The sequence below is a fragment of the Labeo rohita genome, chromosome 11, assembly GCF_022985175.1.
Source record: "Labeo rohita strain BAU-BD-2019 chromosome 11, IGBB_LRoh.1.0, whole genome shotgun sequence".
Classification (NCBI taxonomy): Eukaryota; Metazoa; Chordata; class Actinopteri; order Cypriniformes; family Cyprinidae; genus Labeo; species Labeo rohita.
Window position 1 is genome coordinate 14,312,697 of NC_066879.1, and position 15,079 is coordinate 14,327,775.

General features: G+C 30.7%; 1 protein-coding gene across 3 annotated transcripts in view; it reads left to right on the top strand.

Moving 5' to 3' along the window:
- The first annotated feature begins 2,082 nt into the window (after positions 1–2,082).
- Positions 2,083–15,079, top strand: part of eml6 (EMAP like 6) — a 66,938-nt gene continuing 53,941 nt past the window's right edge. For 2 of the 3 annotated variants that reach the window (XM_051123200.1, XM_051123202.1), the window contains exon 1: positions 2,083–3,535. In XM_051123200.1, coding sequence (XP_050979157.1) covers positions 3,339–3,535 — 197 coding nt within the window. In that variant the 5' untranslated portion in view covers positions 2,083–3,338. The remainder of the gene's footprint in view (positions 3,536–15,079) is intronic. The other variant, XM_051123201.1, reaches the window with a different exon arrangement.

The following is a 15,079-nucleotide window of genomic DNA, read 5'->3' on the forward strand; positions in this document are numbered from 1 at the left end:
TCACTAGTCATAATATTGTAATGTCAATAGGCGCTTCTAGATATGCTTATATACAGAACTGAGCCATGTCCTCCGGATACCATCAGCAAACCTACTCAGCAACATAGTAATTAATGAGCACATCCTGTCAAGCAGAAGAGGAGAGAAGGAACAGACATCACTGAACATCTGACAAACACCAGATCACTGATTCATCAGCACTGGAACAAAACACACAACTGAATCATTCTCTTGAATCAACACATTTAACCTGTTTTGTGTTTCATTTGCTCTTTTTACATTGACTATCCCTCTGTATAGACTAATACAGGGTGCAGTTTATAAAATAAAATGTTTAGGAAAACTGGTACACATAAATAAATAAAAACTAAATCTGTTAAATCGCAATTAATATAATTCGAATGTTATATTTAAATGCTAAATCTCTTATTTTTAGTTAATGTCATAAAACTAGTGAGTTAACAGTGTCGTGTAAACATGACTGAAGGCGTGAAAAGCGGAGGAACAGACAAAACGATTCGATTGAGTGAGTCGTTTACGCTGGAACCGCTCTGATTGATTCAAACTCGTAACTTAGTTCATTCGTTATAAGCGGTTCACTAGCAAAACAACAGATCAAAAGAGCCATTCGTTTTCGAATTTAGACATCCCTTGTAATCATGTAGGCAGGTGGGGATGAAACGGATCTTTTCGAAACTTTGATTTAGTTAAACCATTTGGTCGTAAAATGATTCACTGTTTTGAAGCGCCCCAATCGGATCGCGTATAGCGAATCATTTGATTTAGATCAGGAGCACGGATCGAGAATCGATTCAGAACGGAACTAGCCCTACATCCCAATGTGTAGCCTATACTATCCACCCTATCTGTCCTAAATAGTTTTGAAAATGACTGCTATCAGAAAGAGTTTAGAATGGAGTTTGTGAATCTTTTTATTCAAATCGGGACTTCGGAGAGTGGATCGCGAATCATTTGATTCATATCGGGACTTCGTAGCGGGTTCACGAATCTTTTGATTTACTTTAGATCGGAACCTCGCTTGTTTTTTCTTTTTTAAAAAACTTTTTTCTTTCTTTTTTTTTTTTTTTTTTAAACAGTACAAAACATCAAACCGTTAAGGCAGTACATTTATGAAAAACAAAACATAGAAAGAAAGAAAGTATACACAGATACAATTGTGCTGCCAGGTTAACTGAAAAAAATTTATAAATTAATATAATGTAGAATGACCAGAAGTCACATGTATATAATTTACATTTTTCATAAAATATTTTTTTTTTAAAAGTGTAACATTCAAATAATTTAACATTTAAATAATTATTTTATACAATTAAACATAATTAAATAAGTATATAAAAATAAAAACGTTTAATAAAAAAATTTAATAATAATATAAATATAATTAAATTATTTAATGATGATTAAAAATATAATAATTGTATTTAATTGTTATAAATAAAAGTAAAACATAATTAAAAATTCAAATAATTAACATTATACATTTAAAAACAATAAAAATAAGTAAAGGTGTTTACTTTTATTTCTAAAAGGTTTATTTTTATTGTTAAAATAAAATATATTAGAATTTTTATTCGTTTTTTAATGTTGTAAAAATTATTATAAAAATCCTTTACAATAGTGTTCCCCTTGTTCCTAATATGCTTTTGGTATCTCCATACATGTTGTTTGCAAAATAATACAATATGAATGTATTGATATAATATAATATAATGTAATATAATACAATACAATACAATACAATATAATACAATATATATAATAATAATATAATATATAATAATATAATATAATACAATACAATATAATACAATATAATATAATATAATACAGTATAATACAATATAATATAATATAATATAATACAATATAATATAATACAATACAATATACAATATAATACAATATAATACAATATAATATAATACAATATAATATAATATAATATAATATAATATAATATAATATAATATAATATAATACAATATAATATAATATAATATAATATAATATAATATAATATAATATAATATAATATAAAACCGTATTGCGAATGTTCTTGGCCGAAGACCCGTATGTTCAGCACGTTGGACAGCGCGTGCTGAGCGCTCATGGGATTTGAAGTCATTTCCGCGCGGCTGTGCGTCACTGGAGACCGTTTAGAACTACCAGTCCCATGATTCCCTGCGCGGCGCCGCTCTCTCTGCTCTTCGGCATCATCGGAAACGGGCCACAAGGCGTCGTAGTAACCAAGCCGAATGGCTTACTAGAAACCAGAAATCATATTCTCCAAAATATTACGCCAATAACTCAACTCAAATCGCCTTTACGCCCTCAACGCTGCGCCGAGTTCGCGGTGGAGGGATTAATCCACCTAAACCAGCTCGCGCGGCTCTTTGCCTTCGTTTGAGAATGAGGATTTTTGCTTCTCAGACCCGGTTGCTGATGATTCAGTGATCCGGATCACGCGAGGAATGGAAGAGTTTGCTTGAGTCTCACCGGGAATTCAAGAGCTTCAGGCGAAAGTTGAAGAGCATGAAGACGTTTTTGGGGAAGGTCTGATCCTCGGGTGAGATGCAGGGCGGTCGAGAATCGTCTGACGGCTGATATCGTGGAGGTTTTCTCAAATCCCAGAGGCAAACACGCCGACTTTTGCCCTTTAGAGCAGATTAATAGCACGATGGCGTTGAGGATCGTCTCCTTGGTGAAGACCTGAAGTCTCTGCAGCCCTTTAAAGACGTCCAGACCTCAGTGTGGTGAAGGTGTACAGCTGGCAGGAGGATGTTGTAGATGCTTTTAGATCAAGATCAGCTGCTAAGAGTTGTTTTGAACGGTAATGCACAGATTTAGCATGCTTTTTAACGGCTTTTATACTCTAAACCCTCATGCATTGGCTGGTAGGTGCGACTAGCTATTCCAGTATGAACGTTTGTAGTCACTCTTGACGCTTTCATACTTTTATTGACTGCATTCCCTTTAATCTGGATCCAAACATCAGCATCTTTCCATCATTTTAGCCTGATTTCTTCATGCCACCCATTGGGATCTTCAGACACCCTTCCCTGCACAGGTGACCCAGCTTGTGTTCCAGTTATGATGCCAGTGCTGCATGCATGAACTTCAAGACGCCGTTGAATGGTGGCAGTGCCGTAGGGTTGGTGTTGCCCAGTGGTTAAAGATCTGAACTGCTGTCCGAAAGGCTGTAGGTTCCATCACCGTTGTGTCTTTGACCCCCAAAGAGCACGTCCCTTTAGAACGTCCGATGTTAGATAGCTAAATGACACTTTTGTGAATGGTAGACAATTGCAGATCCTGAGAGCATGGCGGATAAGACGGCTCCTCGCTGTCAGCTGAGGCTGGAGTGGATTCATGGATACAGAGGACATCAGTGCAGGAATAACCTGTACTACACCGCGGGGAAGGAGATCGTGTATTTCGTGGCTGGAGTTGGAGTGGTTTACAACACCAGAGAACACACACAGAAGTTCTACTTGGGACACAACGACGACATCATTAGGTATGATGATGCTCTTTACAACAGTTTGCATTGTGAATTTGTATCACTATCATGATAATATATATATAACAAAATACCATGATAATACCATGTTTTCTAGTACCATGATATTAATTTTTTTTGGACACATACTATGGCAATACCATTATATTCTTTGAAATGCAACCAAATTTGATATAAATACCATGGTAAATTAACATAACATCATTCAGTATCATTGCATGTAACAAAATACCATGATAATACCATGTTTTCTAACATGCATCATGGCAATTTCACTGTATTTCTTGTAGAACCATGATATCTCAATTTTAGACCGCTACTATGGCAAAACCAGTGTGATATCATGTTTTTTTTGTACATTTACCATGGTAATGCAATTGTATTTTTTAAATGGCATGGAATTTTATGCATATACTGGTAAATTAATATATCAGCACCAATCGAGGTAACAAAATACCATGATAATACCATGTGTTTGGAATATGTGTACCATAGTAATGTCATAGTATTTTTCTTTGAAGAACCATGATATAAAAGTTTTTGGACACATACTATGGCAAAACCAGTATATTCTTTGAAATGCAACCAAATTTGATATAAATACCATGGTAAATTAACATAACATCATTTTCATTGCATTTAACAAAATATGATAATACCATGTTTTCTAACATGCGTCATGGCAATTTCACTGTATTTCTTGAAGAACCATGATATCTCAAATTTTTTTGACAAATACTATGGCAAAACCAGTGTGATATCATGTTTTTTTGGACATTTACCATGGTAATGCAATTGTATTTTTTAAATGGCATGGAATTTTATGCATATACTGGTAAATTAATATATCAGCACCAATCGAGGTAACAAAATACCATGATAATACCATGTGTTTGGAATATGTGTACCATAGTAATGTCATAGTATTTCTTGGAGTACCATGATATTACGTTTTTTTGGACACATAGTATGGCAATACCATTATATTCTTTGAAATGCAACCAAGTTTGATATAAATACCATGGTAAATTAACATAACATCATTCAGTATCATTGCATGTAACAAAATACCATGATAATACCATGTTTTCTAACATGCGTCATGGCAATTTCACTGTATTCTTTCTTTGAAGAACCATGATATCTCAATTTTAGACGGCTACTATGGCAAAACCAGTGTGATATCATGTTTTTTTGGACGTTTACTATGGTATTTTTCGAGCAGCGTGAAATTTCATACATAAACTATGGTAAGTTAATATATCAGGACCAATCGTGGTAAGGAAATACCATGATAATACCATGTTTTCTTACATGCACCATAGCAATTTCATGGTATTTCATGGTATTTTTTTGGAGAACCATGACATCCATTGGTGAGAACCATTGGTGATACCATGTTTTTTGGACATTTACTATAGTAATACAATTGTATATTTTAAATGGCATGAAATTTATCATGCAAATACCTTGATAAATTAATATATAAGAACACATAATGATAACAAAGTACCATGATAATACTATGTTTTTTAACACGTATCATGGCAATTTCACTGTATTCTTTCTTTGAAGAACAATGATATCTCAATTTTAGACGGCCACTATGGCAAAACCAGTGTGATATTATGTTTTTTTGGACATTTACTATGGTATTTTTCGAGCAGCGTGAAATTTCATACATAAACTATGGTAAATTGATATATCAGGACCAATCATGGTAAGAAAATACCATGATAATACCATGTTTTCTAATATGTAGCATGATAATGTCATGGTATTTCTTGGAGTTCCATGATATCACAATTTTTTTGGATAAATACTATGGCAAAACTATTGCTGATACCATGTTTTTTTTGGACATTTTACCATGGTAATGCAATTGTATTTTTTTAAATGGCATGGAAATTCATGCATATACTGGTAAATTAATATATTAGCACCAGTAGAGGTAACAAAATACCATGATAATGATAATACCATGATGTTTTTTTACATGCACCATAATAATTTCATGGTATTTCTTGGAGAACCATGATATAACTTTTTTTTGGACATACTATGGCAAAACCATTGGTGATACCATGTTTTTTTGGACATTTACCATAGTAATGCTATTGGATTTTTCAAGCAGCATGAAATTTCATACATAAACTATGGTAAATTGATATATCAGGACCAATCATGGTAAGAAAATACCATGATAATACCATGTTTTCTAACATGTAGCATGGTAATGTCATATTATTTCTTGGTGAACCATGATATCACAATTTTCTGGACAAATACTATGGCAAAACCATTGGTGAAACAATGTTTTTGGATATTTACCATGTTAATGCCATTATATTTTTCAAGCAGCATGAAATTTCATACATATACTGTGGTAAATTAATATATATGCATAATCATGGTAAAAAAAATACCATGATAATACCATGTTTTCTAATATGTGCCATGGTATTATTATGGTATTTCTTGGAGTACCATGTTATCGCAATTTTTTTGGACATATACTATGGCAAAGCCATTGGTGATACCATGTTTTTTGGACATTTACCATGGTAATGCTGTTATATTTTCTAAATGGCATGAAAGTGCATGCATATACCATGATAAATTAACATCAGCATCAAGCAGGGTGACAAAATACCATGATAATACCATGTTTAAAAAAAAAAAAAAAAGTATCATGTGAATACCGTGGTACGTGAATAATCATTAATAGTATATATCATGATACTATCATACATTAGTTTGTTTATTTGTTGTTTGTTTGCCTGTGTAGTGTTGATAGTAGTCATTTGTCTCTGATAAGCGTTTTGTATCTGAGACACCTGATGCTATCTGAGTGTCGGCACGCCTTTCCATCCGCACATTTATCAGACTGTCGTCTCCCGGACGGATCAATGCTTTACAATCGCATACGGCCCTGGAACAGGCGAGGGGTCAGGATTCGCTCGTATACTGATTATATCACTGAGCAGCAGCAGGATTTTGGAGTGAAATGGGGTTCATATGCAGAGATGGCAGCAGGATGACCCTAATGGAGGGCAGCGCTTCTGTAAAAAGCCTTTTCATGTTCAGCAAAGCCATGCGATTTTTCTCCTGGAGGGAGAGATGGGCCGATACGCTCAGGAAGTGACCGCAATTTTTTTTTTTTTTTTTTTTTCACTCTCGCCTCCAGGTGAACTTGTGTAAAAGAGGACGCTTGTGTTTCTAGCAGCCCACAAAAAATATTTAACATTAACTAATAAACTAAATGTGATGCATATTTGTTAGTCATACATATTTGAATTAGGTCAGAATTATGTAATGCACTGTAAAAAATAATTTTTCAAATTTAAATAATACAAAGATTATTGGAGTACAAGAAAATACTATTTTTGAATGAAAATTGTTTCTACACCATATTTTAAATACACGATAGCCACGTTTATATATTTATCCCCAGTAAATCCTGTTTTAACTAATTGAATATTGCTTTTACCATAGTTATCCATATTGTAACCATTATCATACATTTTAACTGAATAAAATTAGTTGTTTTTACAATGAGCAGATTTGTGGTCACTCCAAGCAATTTTAATACACAGATTTTGAAAATCTGGTTTTATGATTTAAATAATTATGGATGCATAAATTATGCCATGTTTTTTGAGTTTGCATCATTTATTTATTGCATCACATTAAGTTTATTGATTTTGTTTATATTGAATGCATATAGATGCATATAATTAATAATAAACTTAGCCATGTTTTTTTGTTTTGTCTTTATTTTTGAGTTATTTGTATTTATTTGCATCACATTAAGCTTATTATTATATTTTATATAAATACATTTAATAAATAATATATCAATTTTTTTGTTTGTTTGTTTTTCTTTATTCCTGAGTTTTATTTCCTTCATATTAAGCTTATAAATTGATTTTTTTTTTTTTTTTTTTGTTTTATTTATTTCATATTAAGTTTATTAGTTTGTTTATGTTAAATGCATATAGATTCATATAATTAATAATAAACTTAGCCATGTTTTTTTGTTTTGTCTTTATTTTTGAGTATTTGCATCACATTAAGCTTATTATTTTGTTTATATTAAATGCATATAAATGTAAATAATTAATATATCAAATTTTTAGTTTGTTTTTTTCTTTATTATTGCGTTTAGTTTATTTTCTTCATATTACGCTTATTGTTTTGTTTATATTAAATGCATATAATTAATAATAAATTTTTTTTTTTTGTTTGTTTGTTTTTCTTTATTCCTGATTTTTTTTCCTTATATATTAAGTTTATTAGTTTGTTTATATTAAAAGAATATGCTTATAATTATTAATAAACAATGCCATGCTTATTTATTTTTAATTTTTATTTATTTATTTTTGCATCACATTCAGTTTATTAGTTTGTTTATATTAAATGCATATAATTAATAATAAACATGATTTTCATGTTTGTTTTTTCCTTTTTTCCTGAGTTATTTTATTTCATTTTATTTTTGCATCACATTCAAATACATAAATCTTTAATTTAAGCTTAAATATTTTATTTGATGAAGGCTAAAAGATGTATTTTGTATTGATCATATCCCAAAAAGTAATTAAAAATGCTGGTTTCTAGTTTGCATCTTGCATTTCAGTGGTGTTTGCATAAACATTTGGTTTATGGACTGCGTTGTGACAGAAAGCCAAGCAGATTTAGCACTATTTAGTCCTGTTTACATTTTCCCAACTGTCAAATCCACACAACTCCAGCTCTGTTTGCGCCCGAGGATGGGATGCTATTCTTGTCATCCAATTCTATTCGCAGCAATTATCATCTTGCCCCGATCCTCCACAACCTGATCACTCAGATATAACTATCATGTTTGTTTATAATGAAGTTTAATTGCTTGGTTAGATTTAGAGCACAGGTTCCGTTCTGTGAACGAACAGTCACATGATATGTGCTGAATTATGGGATGCCGAGGTGTCTTGTTTTAGGCTGAGCCTGCAATTGATGGATTTGGTGATTAGCGTTAATTGTCTCAAGCGTCCCGTCACCTCGTTTAGCAGGTCTGTCTGTAACGTGCACCTATAAACGGAAACCACGGGACTGCGTTTGTGTTATTGCGGTAATTGTGTGTGTTATGTTTATGGAAACTCTGACATTCAGTGTTGTTGGCTTTTGCCTGATTGTATTATATTAGAAACACACACACGGTCACGGTCTACGTCAACTGAAGAGTATATTAACCCAGTTCATCTCGCTGCCTGAGGGGAACTTTGCTATTAAAAGTCACATTAAAAGTACTATGCAGAAACACACATGATGCCAGTGGCGCTGAGGTATAAAATGTGCTTTTACTGCAGTGAAGAGCCAAATCTAATGAACTTATTTTTGGCTCTATTAGAGCAGTTTTATGCAACAGTTATTCAAGGTATTTCAGTCAAGTGCTCATAGTGTTAATGATTTGTATAGGCCTTGAAATCTAAGAATTAAACTCCTTAAGTAAATCATGTTAAACAGAGGTGTGCTATTATTATATGTGACCCTGGACCACAAAACCAGTCTTAGTTTGCACAGATATACAGTATTTTAGCAATAGCCAACAATACATTGTATGGGTCAAAATGATCCATTTTTCTTTTATGCCAAAAATCATTAGGATATTATGTAAAGGTCATGTTCCATGAAGATATTTTGTAAATTTTCTACTGTAAATATATCAAAGCTAGTAATATGCATTGCTTAGAAGTTCATTTGGACAAGTTTAAAGGCGGTTTTCTCAGTATTTAGATTTTTTTTTGCACCTTCAGATTCTAGATTTTCAAATAGCTGTATCTCGGCCAAATATTGTCCTATCCTAACCATACATCAATGGAAAGCTTGTTAATTTGGCTTAAAAAAAAAAAATAAAAAAAAATAAATAAATAAATAAATAAATAAATAAATATATTTACAGTGTGTAATTTTAGCATCATCAACACTATAAAACAAAAAACTATTGGAATGATAAAAAAAAGGAAGAAAAATCAAATATTGTAGTTTGTTTTACAATTAAATAGTATTTCAGTCTTTTTTAATCTTAATTAAAACATTTTAAATAAATGAATCACATTTTTACTTAATTAAACACATTGAAATCTTTTTTTAGTGTAATTCAGTGTGGTACTTGCTGTTTACAGTGTTATTTTGTATTATAGTTTTTAGTAATATTTTTTTTATTAATAATTAATTTTTTTTTTAGTAATAGTTTTTTTTTTTATATTTAGCTTTTATTTTAATTTATTTTATTTTAATTTAATTTAGTTTAATAAAGAAACAAAATGACTTTGATATTAGGACTTGTTTAAAAAAAAAATCAAAATTAAGTCACTTTATGCCTAAAACAACAAATATGTGCTCAAATGTGAGCCTGGACTACAAAACCATAAGTGTCAGTATTTTGAAATTGAGATTTATACATCATCTGAGAAGATTAATAAATAATAAATAAGCTTTCCAATGATGTATGGTTTATTATGATAGGACAATATTTTGGCAGAGATACAGCTATTTGAAAAAATACTGAGAAAATCATCTTTAAAGTTGTCCAAATGAAGTTCTTAGCAAAACATATTACTAATCAAAAACTAAGTTTTGATATATTTACAGTAGGAAATTTACAAAATATCTTCATGGAACATGATCTTTACTTGATATCCTAATGATTTTTGGCATAAAAGAAAAAGCAATAGTTTTGACTCATTCAATATATTTTTGGCTGTTTTATGCAATGTATTATTGCTATAAATATACCCGTGCTACTTGGTCCAGGGTCACAAATAATTTTTCTGACCACACTTACAGATATTAAGCATAAAGTCACTTAATTTTAATATTGTTCAGAATACAAAACTAAATATTTTTTATATCATTTTACTTTTTAAGTAAAATGTATTTTGATTCAATACTGCATTTGTCATTACAAAAATTAAAACTGTAAAATTATTATAATTACACAGGTCTATATGTAAAGTTGAATATATATGACATTATATGGCCTGATTATTATTATTATTATTATTATTATTATTATTATTATTTTTTGCTAAATATAACTATATTATTGACCAGCTTTTTATATAAAGTTGCGTATGTAAGTTTATCCAACTTTAGCCGCATACATAGACATATAAGTATACACACATAAAACAATCTGTTTGATTGTTTATATAATCACAAAATGTTTATTAAGATACTATAAACATTAACATCATGGTATTCCACAAAGCTGCTTTAAAATTAAGTTCTATGATAATTAAGCACATTTCTCTCCAAATTTTATTTTTGAGTTTTGCTGTAATTTTCATGCGTCTTAGTGGTGATTGTCATTTGATTCTCTTTGCACTGTGTAATTTTAACATCATAACATTATAAAAAAAATGTTTTCATAATTTTAAACATTATATGTATTTTTAAAAATAATTATTGCAAAAGTAAAAAAGATTATTGGAGTCTGTTTTACGAGAAAATGTCATGTCAGTCTTTCTATTTTAAATTCAGTGTTTACTTCAGTGTGTAATTTAATTCCATGTAATTGTTTTAAAAAGCACTATAGACTTCTGTGTAAAAAATAGTTTCAAAGCCAAGTTTTTTTTTTTTTCACTGAAACAGAATTGCAAAAATAATGATGTTTGCCAAAAACTCCCGTAGCGTTACTTACTCATCTCAAAACACATTTTTTAATGCAAAATAAACATTAACATGATTTCATGTAAAGCTGCACTGAAACAATATGTTTTGTGAAAAGCACAATAGAAATAAATTTGACTTTGACTTTGATATTTGTATTGGGAAAAGAACACAAAAATAGCTTCTCTTCTTATAAAGAATCATTTTTGGTAAATCCGGTTCTGAAGTTGTATATGGTTCTTTAAAGATTAAAAATGTGTTTAATGTTTGATTCTGGGTTTCTCAGTGCAGTGTTTTGGTTTCCGGATTCTTTGAAGCAGCAGAAAAATGATGGATTTTTTAAAGACCTGTGTTGAAGTAGCTGCCTTTTTGAGTCGTCTAGATTATCCGCTTTTGGTGAATCAAAGCTTTCATTGTTCTCAGCATGAAGGGCAGGTGTTGGGGTCGCTCTATCAGCCCGTGTCTGACCCCGAACACAGCGAGATTAGCCCAACATTTGAGCTCTTAACCGAGGGCAGACGCTCCGTGGAATTACCTTAAGCTCAAATTCCATGCCGTCTTGTCCCGTGCCGACAGCCGAGGGCATGTTTATTTGCTTTCCTTGTTTCTGTCTTGTCGCAGTTTCAGATATGCATGATTCTAAGAGCTCATTAGGACTAGAACAATGTGACTACTCATTTCATTAAAGCTCTCGTCGGAGATGCGTTCATAATTGCATTATTCTAATGAACAGACCCTGCTCAGTCATTGCTTCTTTTTTTTTCTACACTTAAAAATAGCACAGTTTTTTAAACAAGTGCAAATGGAAATGTAAACAAGCAACTTGTGATTAGAATTTAGATTAATTTATACCACAAGACACTAATTAAGGTGTTGGTTATTTTTGTTGAATAATTCAGCTGTTCGAGCTTCATATCACCTCACTTCATTCTCAAACGTTGACACGGACTGTATAACCATTTATTTATACTTTATAAGTGGAACAATTGAGTTCTATTGAATTTCTGAAAGTTATTGCATGGCTCTTTTAAATTCTGGATTCTGATTGGTCAGTTGCATCACTGAGTGTTCATATAATACATATATATTTTTGCATAATGATCGTTATAATGTATATTTGACCTTTGTCAAATGTCCTCCCTATCTGTCTAATGGCTTTAAAAATATATAAAAAATCTTCAAAATTTACTTCAAAATTAATTTCAGGAAGCACAGAACATTTTGGTAGTTGATCAATTAAAACATTAAAACATTGCTCAGAAGAACAAGGGATGTTTAATGATTATAGAAATAATTATTCATAATAATATGTAAATAAATATTGGAATATTGCATATATATGCAATTAAGCATAAAAACTGCTTTAAATTGTTGTGTCCCCCGCCCCCCCCCCCAAAAATGTAAAAGTTTTCTGTTTAATTTAATTGCAATTTTTGCAATTAGTTGCAATTTTAATGTTGTTTTTGTTTTTCTGAGCAATGTTTTTCTCCCCTAATTTACAGAAGACACCCACTAAAATCTTGCCAGGCATATTTACAACAAAAATCAATTGATGACATATTAAAAGATGAATTACTTTCACCCCAAATGCTAATTAGTTGTAATTCTACATTTTTAAAATTTGCTGCTATCTTAGGTTTTGCCCATTTGTCAGTAAGAATTTTTTACTCATTTAAAATTTAATATTTTCCCTTATTCTTTTATTCATTTTAATATGTACAAGCATGTTGTTTGAATTTTTAAATGTGTTACACTAAATAACAGTGTAACATTATTTGAATCAAATTTTGACATTTTATTCTCCAAAAACTTATTTGAAACCTTAAAAGTAGACATTTACTTACATTTAATGTGCTTTCTATTTTGCTTTTTTATATTTTGCGTTAAAGTTTTAGTAATTTTGTTGTGTGTCAAATTTAGTAATTTATATATATATATATATATATATACACCTTAATCAGATTCTTGTGGTATAAATTAATTTAAATTCTAATCTCAAGTTGCTTGTTTAAATTTACATTTGCACTTGTTTAAAAAAAACTGCTATTTTTAATTGTAGAAAAAAGCGTTTTCACTTATTATGGACTTGTATTTTGGCTGGCATAAGATAAAAATGCCTTGATGAATTTGTTTCTTACAAACACGCTGGTTTTGTCTTCTCAAGATGTTCATTGTTGGTCTGTACTGATGTGGATGATGTTTTAATCAGCTGTTTGGACTCTCATTCTGACGGCACCCATTCACTGCAGTGTATCTGTTGGTGAGCAAGTGATGGAATGCTATTTCAGAAAATTTCCATTTTTGGGCTAGTATTTTTAGTCCAGCATCGTTCACAAACCTTCAGCAGGCAGCTGGAATTATTTCAGGCTTTTCCAAACGCGCTCTGTCACGACAGCGGTCAGACGTCCCACTTCACTGCACAAAGACTTCAGCACATCTGCGGAGGAACACACTCACACATACACTCGCTCGCGCTCTTTCTGGCATGGTTATCATCCGCTCTTCATTTTTCTATTCAGCTTCCTCCCTGTAGGCCTACAGTCACTGGTGTTCATTTGACTGCAGATCTTTCCCAGAATCCCTCAGCTGTTCACTGACTCACAGGGGTCCGGCATAAAACCCAGAGAGGGTCATGAGTAAACGCCCACGGGCGTCCAAACACACATGACTGTCCGCACATGTACTGATGAGGTTAAACTAATGGAAATATATCTGGGAAAATCAAATCAAAGAAATCACAGTGTGCGTAAAGAAAATAATTTTTCCTTATGATAATTAAACATTAAACATCTGTGACCCTGGACCACAAAACCAGTCTTAAGTAGCACGGGTACTGTATATTTGTAGCAGTAGCCAAAAATACATTGTATGGGTCAAAATATCAATTGTTCTTTTATGCCAAAAATCATTGGGATATTAACTTAAGATCATGTTCCATGAAGAACATTTGTAAATTTCATACCATAAATATAGCAAAGCTAGTAATATGTATTGCTAAGAACTTTAAAGGTGATTTTCCTCAATATTTAGATTTTTTTGCACTCCTAATAAACCATAACATCAGTGCATTTTATTTGGCTTTCAGATGATGTATAAATCTCAATTTATAAAAAAATTGACTCTAATGACTGGTTTTGTGGTCTAGGGTCACATTTATCTCCAAATTCTAATTTCTGTAATGCATTCAAAATTTTATTTTTTGATTTTACTGTAATTTTCATGATTCTTAGTAGTGATTATCATTCGATTCTTTTTACGTTGTGTATTTTTAGCATCAACAACACCATAAAACATGATTTTTGTAAGTTGTACATAAAACAAAATACTAGTGGAATTTTTAAAAAAAATAAAAAGCAAAAAAACAAATATTGTAGTATGTTTTAAAAGAAAATATTATTTCAGTCTTTTTTTAATCTTAATAAAAGCTTTTTAATTAAATTAACTACATTTTTACTTAATTAACAACACTGAATTATTTTTTTTTATTTAGTTCAATGTGGTACTTGCTGTTTACAGTGGTATTTTGTATTATAGTTTTTACTAACATTTTTTAGTAAGTTTTTATTTTTATATTTTGCTTTTAGTTAGTTTTAGTAATTTTGTTGTCTTTTTTTGTTTATATAGTTTTTTTTTTATTTTAATTTAGTTGTTTTAGTACATCATGTTAACCTAAATTAAAAAAAAAGAAGTTAAATAAGTTGAAATAAGTTTTTTATATTTTATTTTATTTCAGTTAAAGTAATTTTTTTTTAAGTAACAAAATATTTTTTTTGTTTTTTTTTTTTTGTTTGTTTTGTTTTTTAGTTTCAACTTTTAGTTTAGCTTCTGTGTAATTATTTGTGAAATTTGCTACCAGTTTCTGAATGAGAGATTAGAGATTAGGTT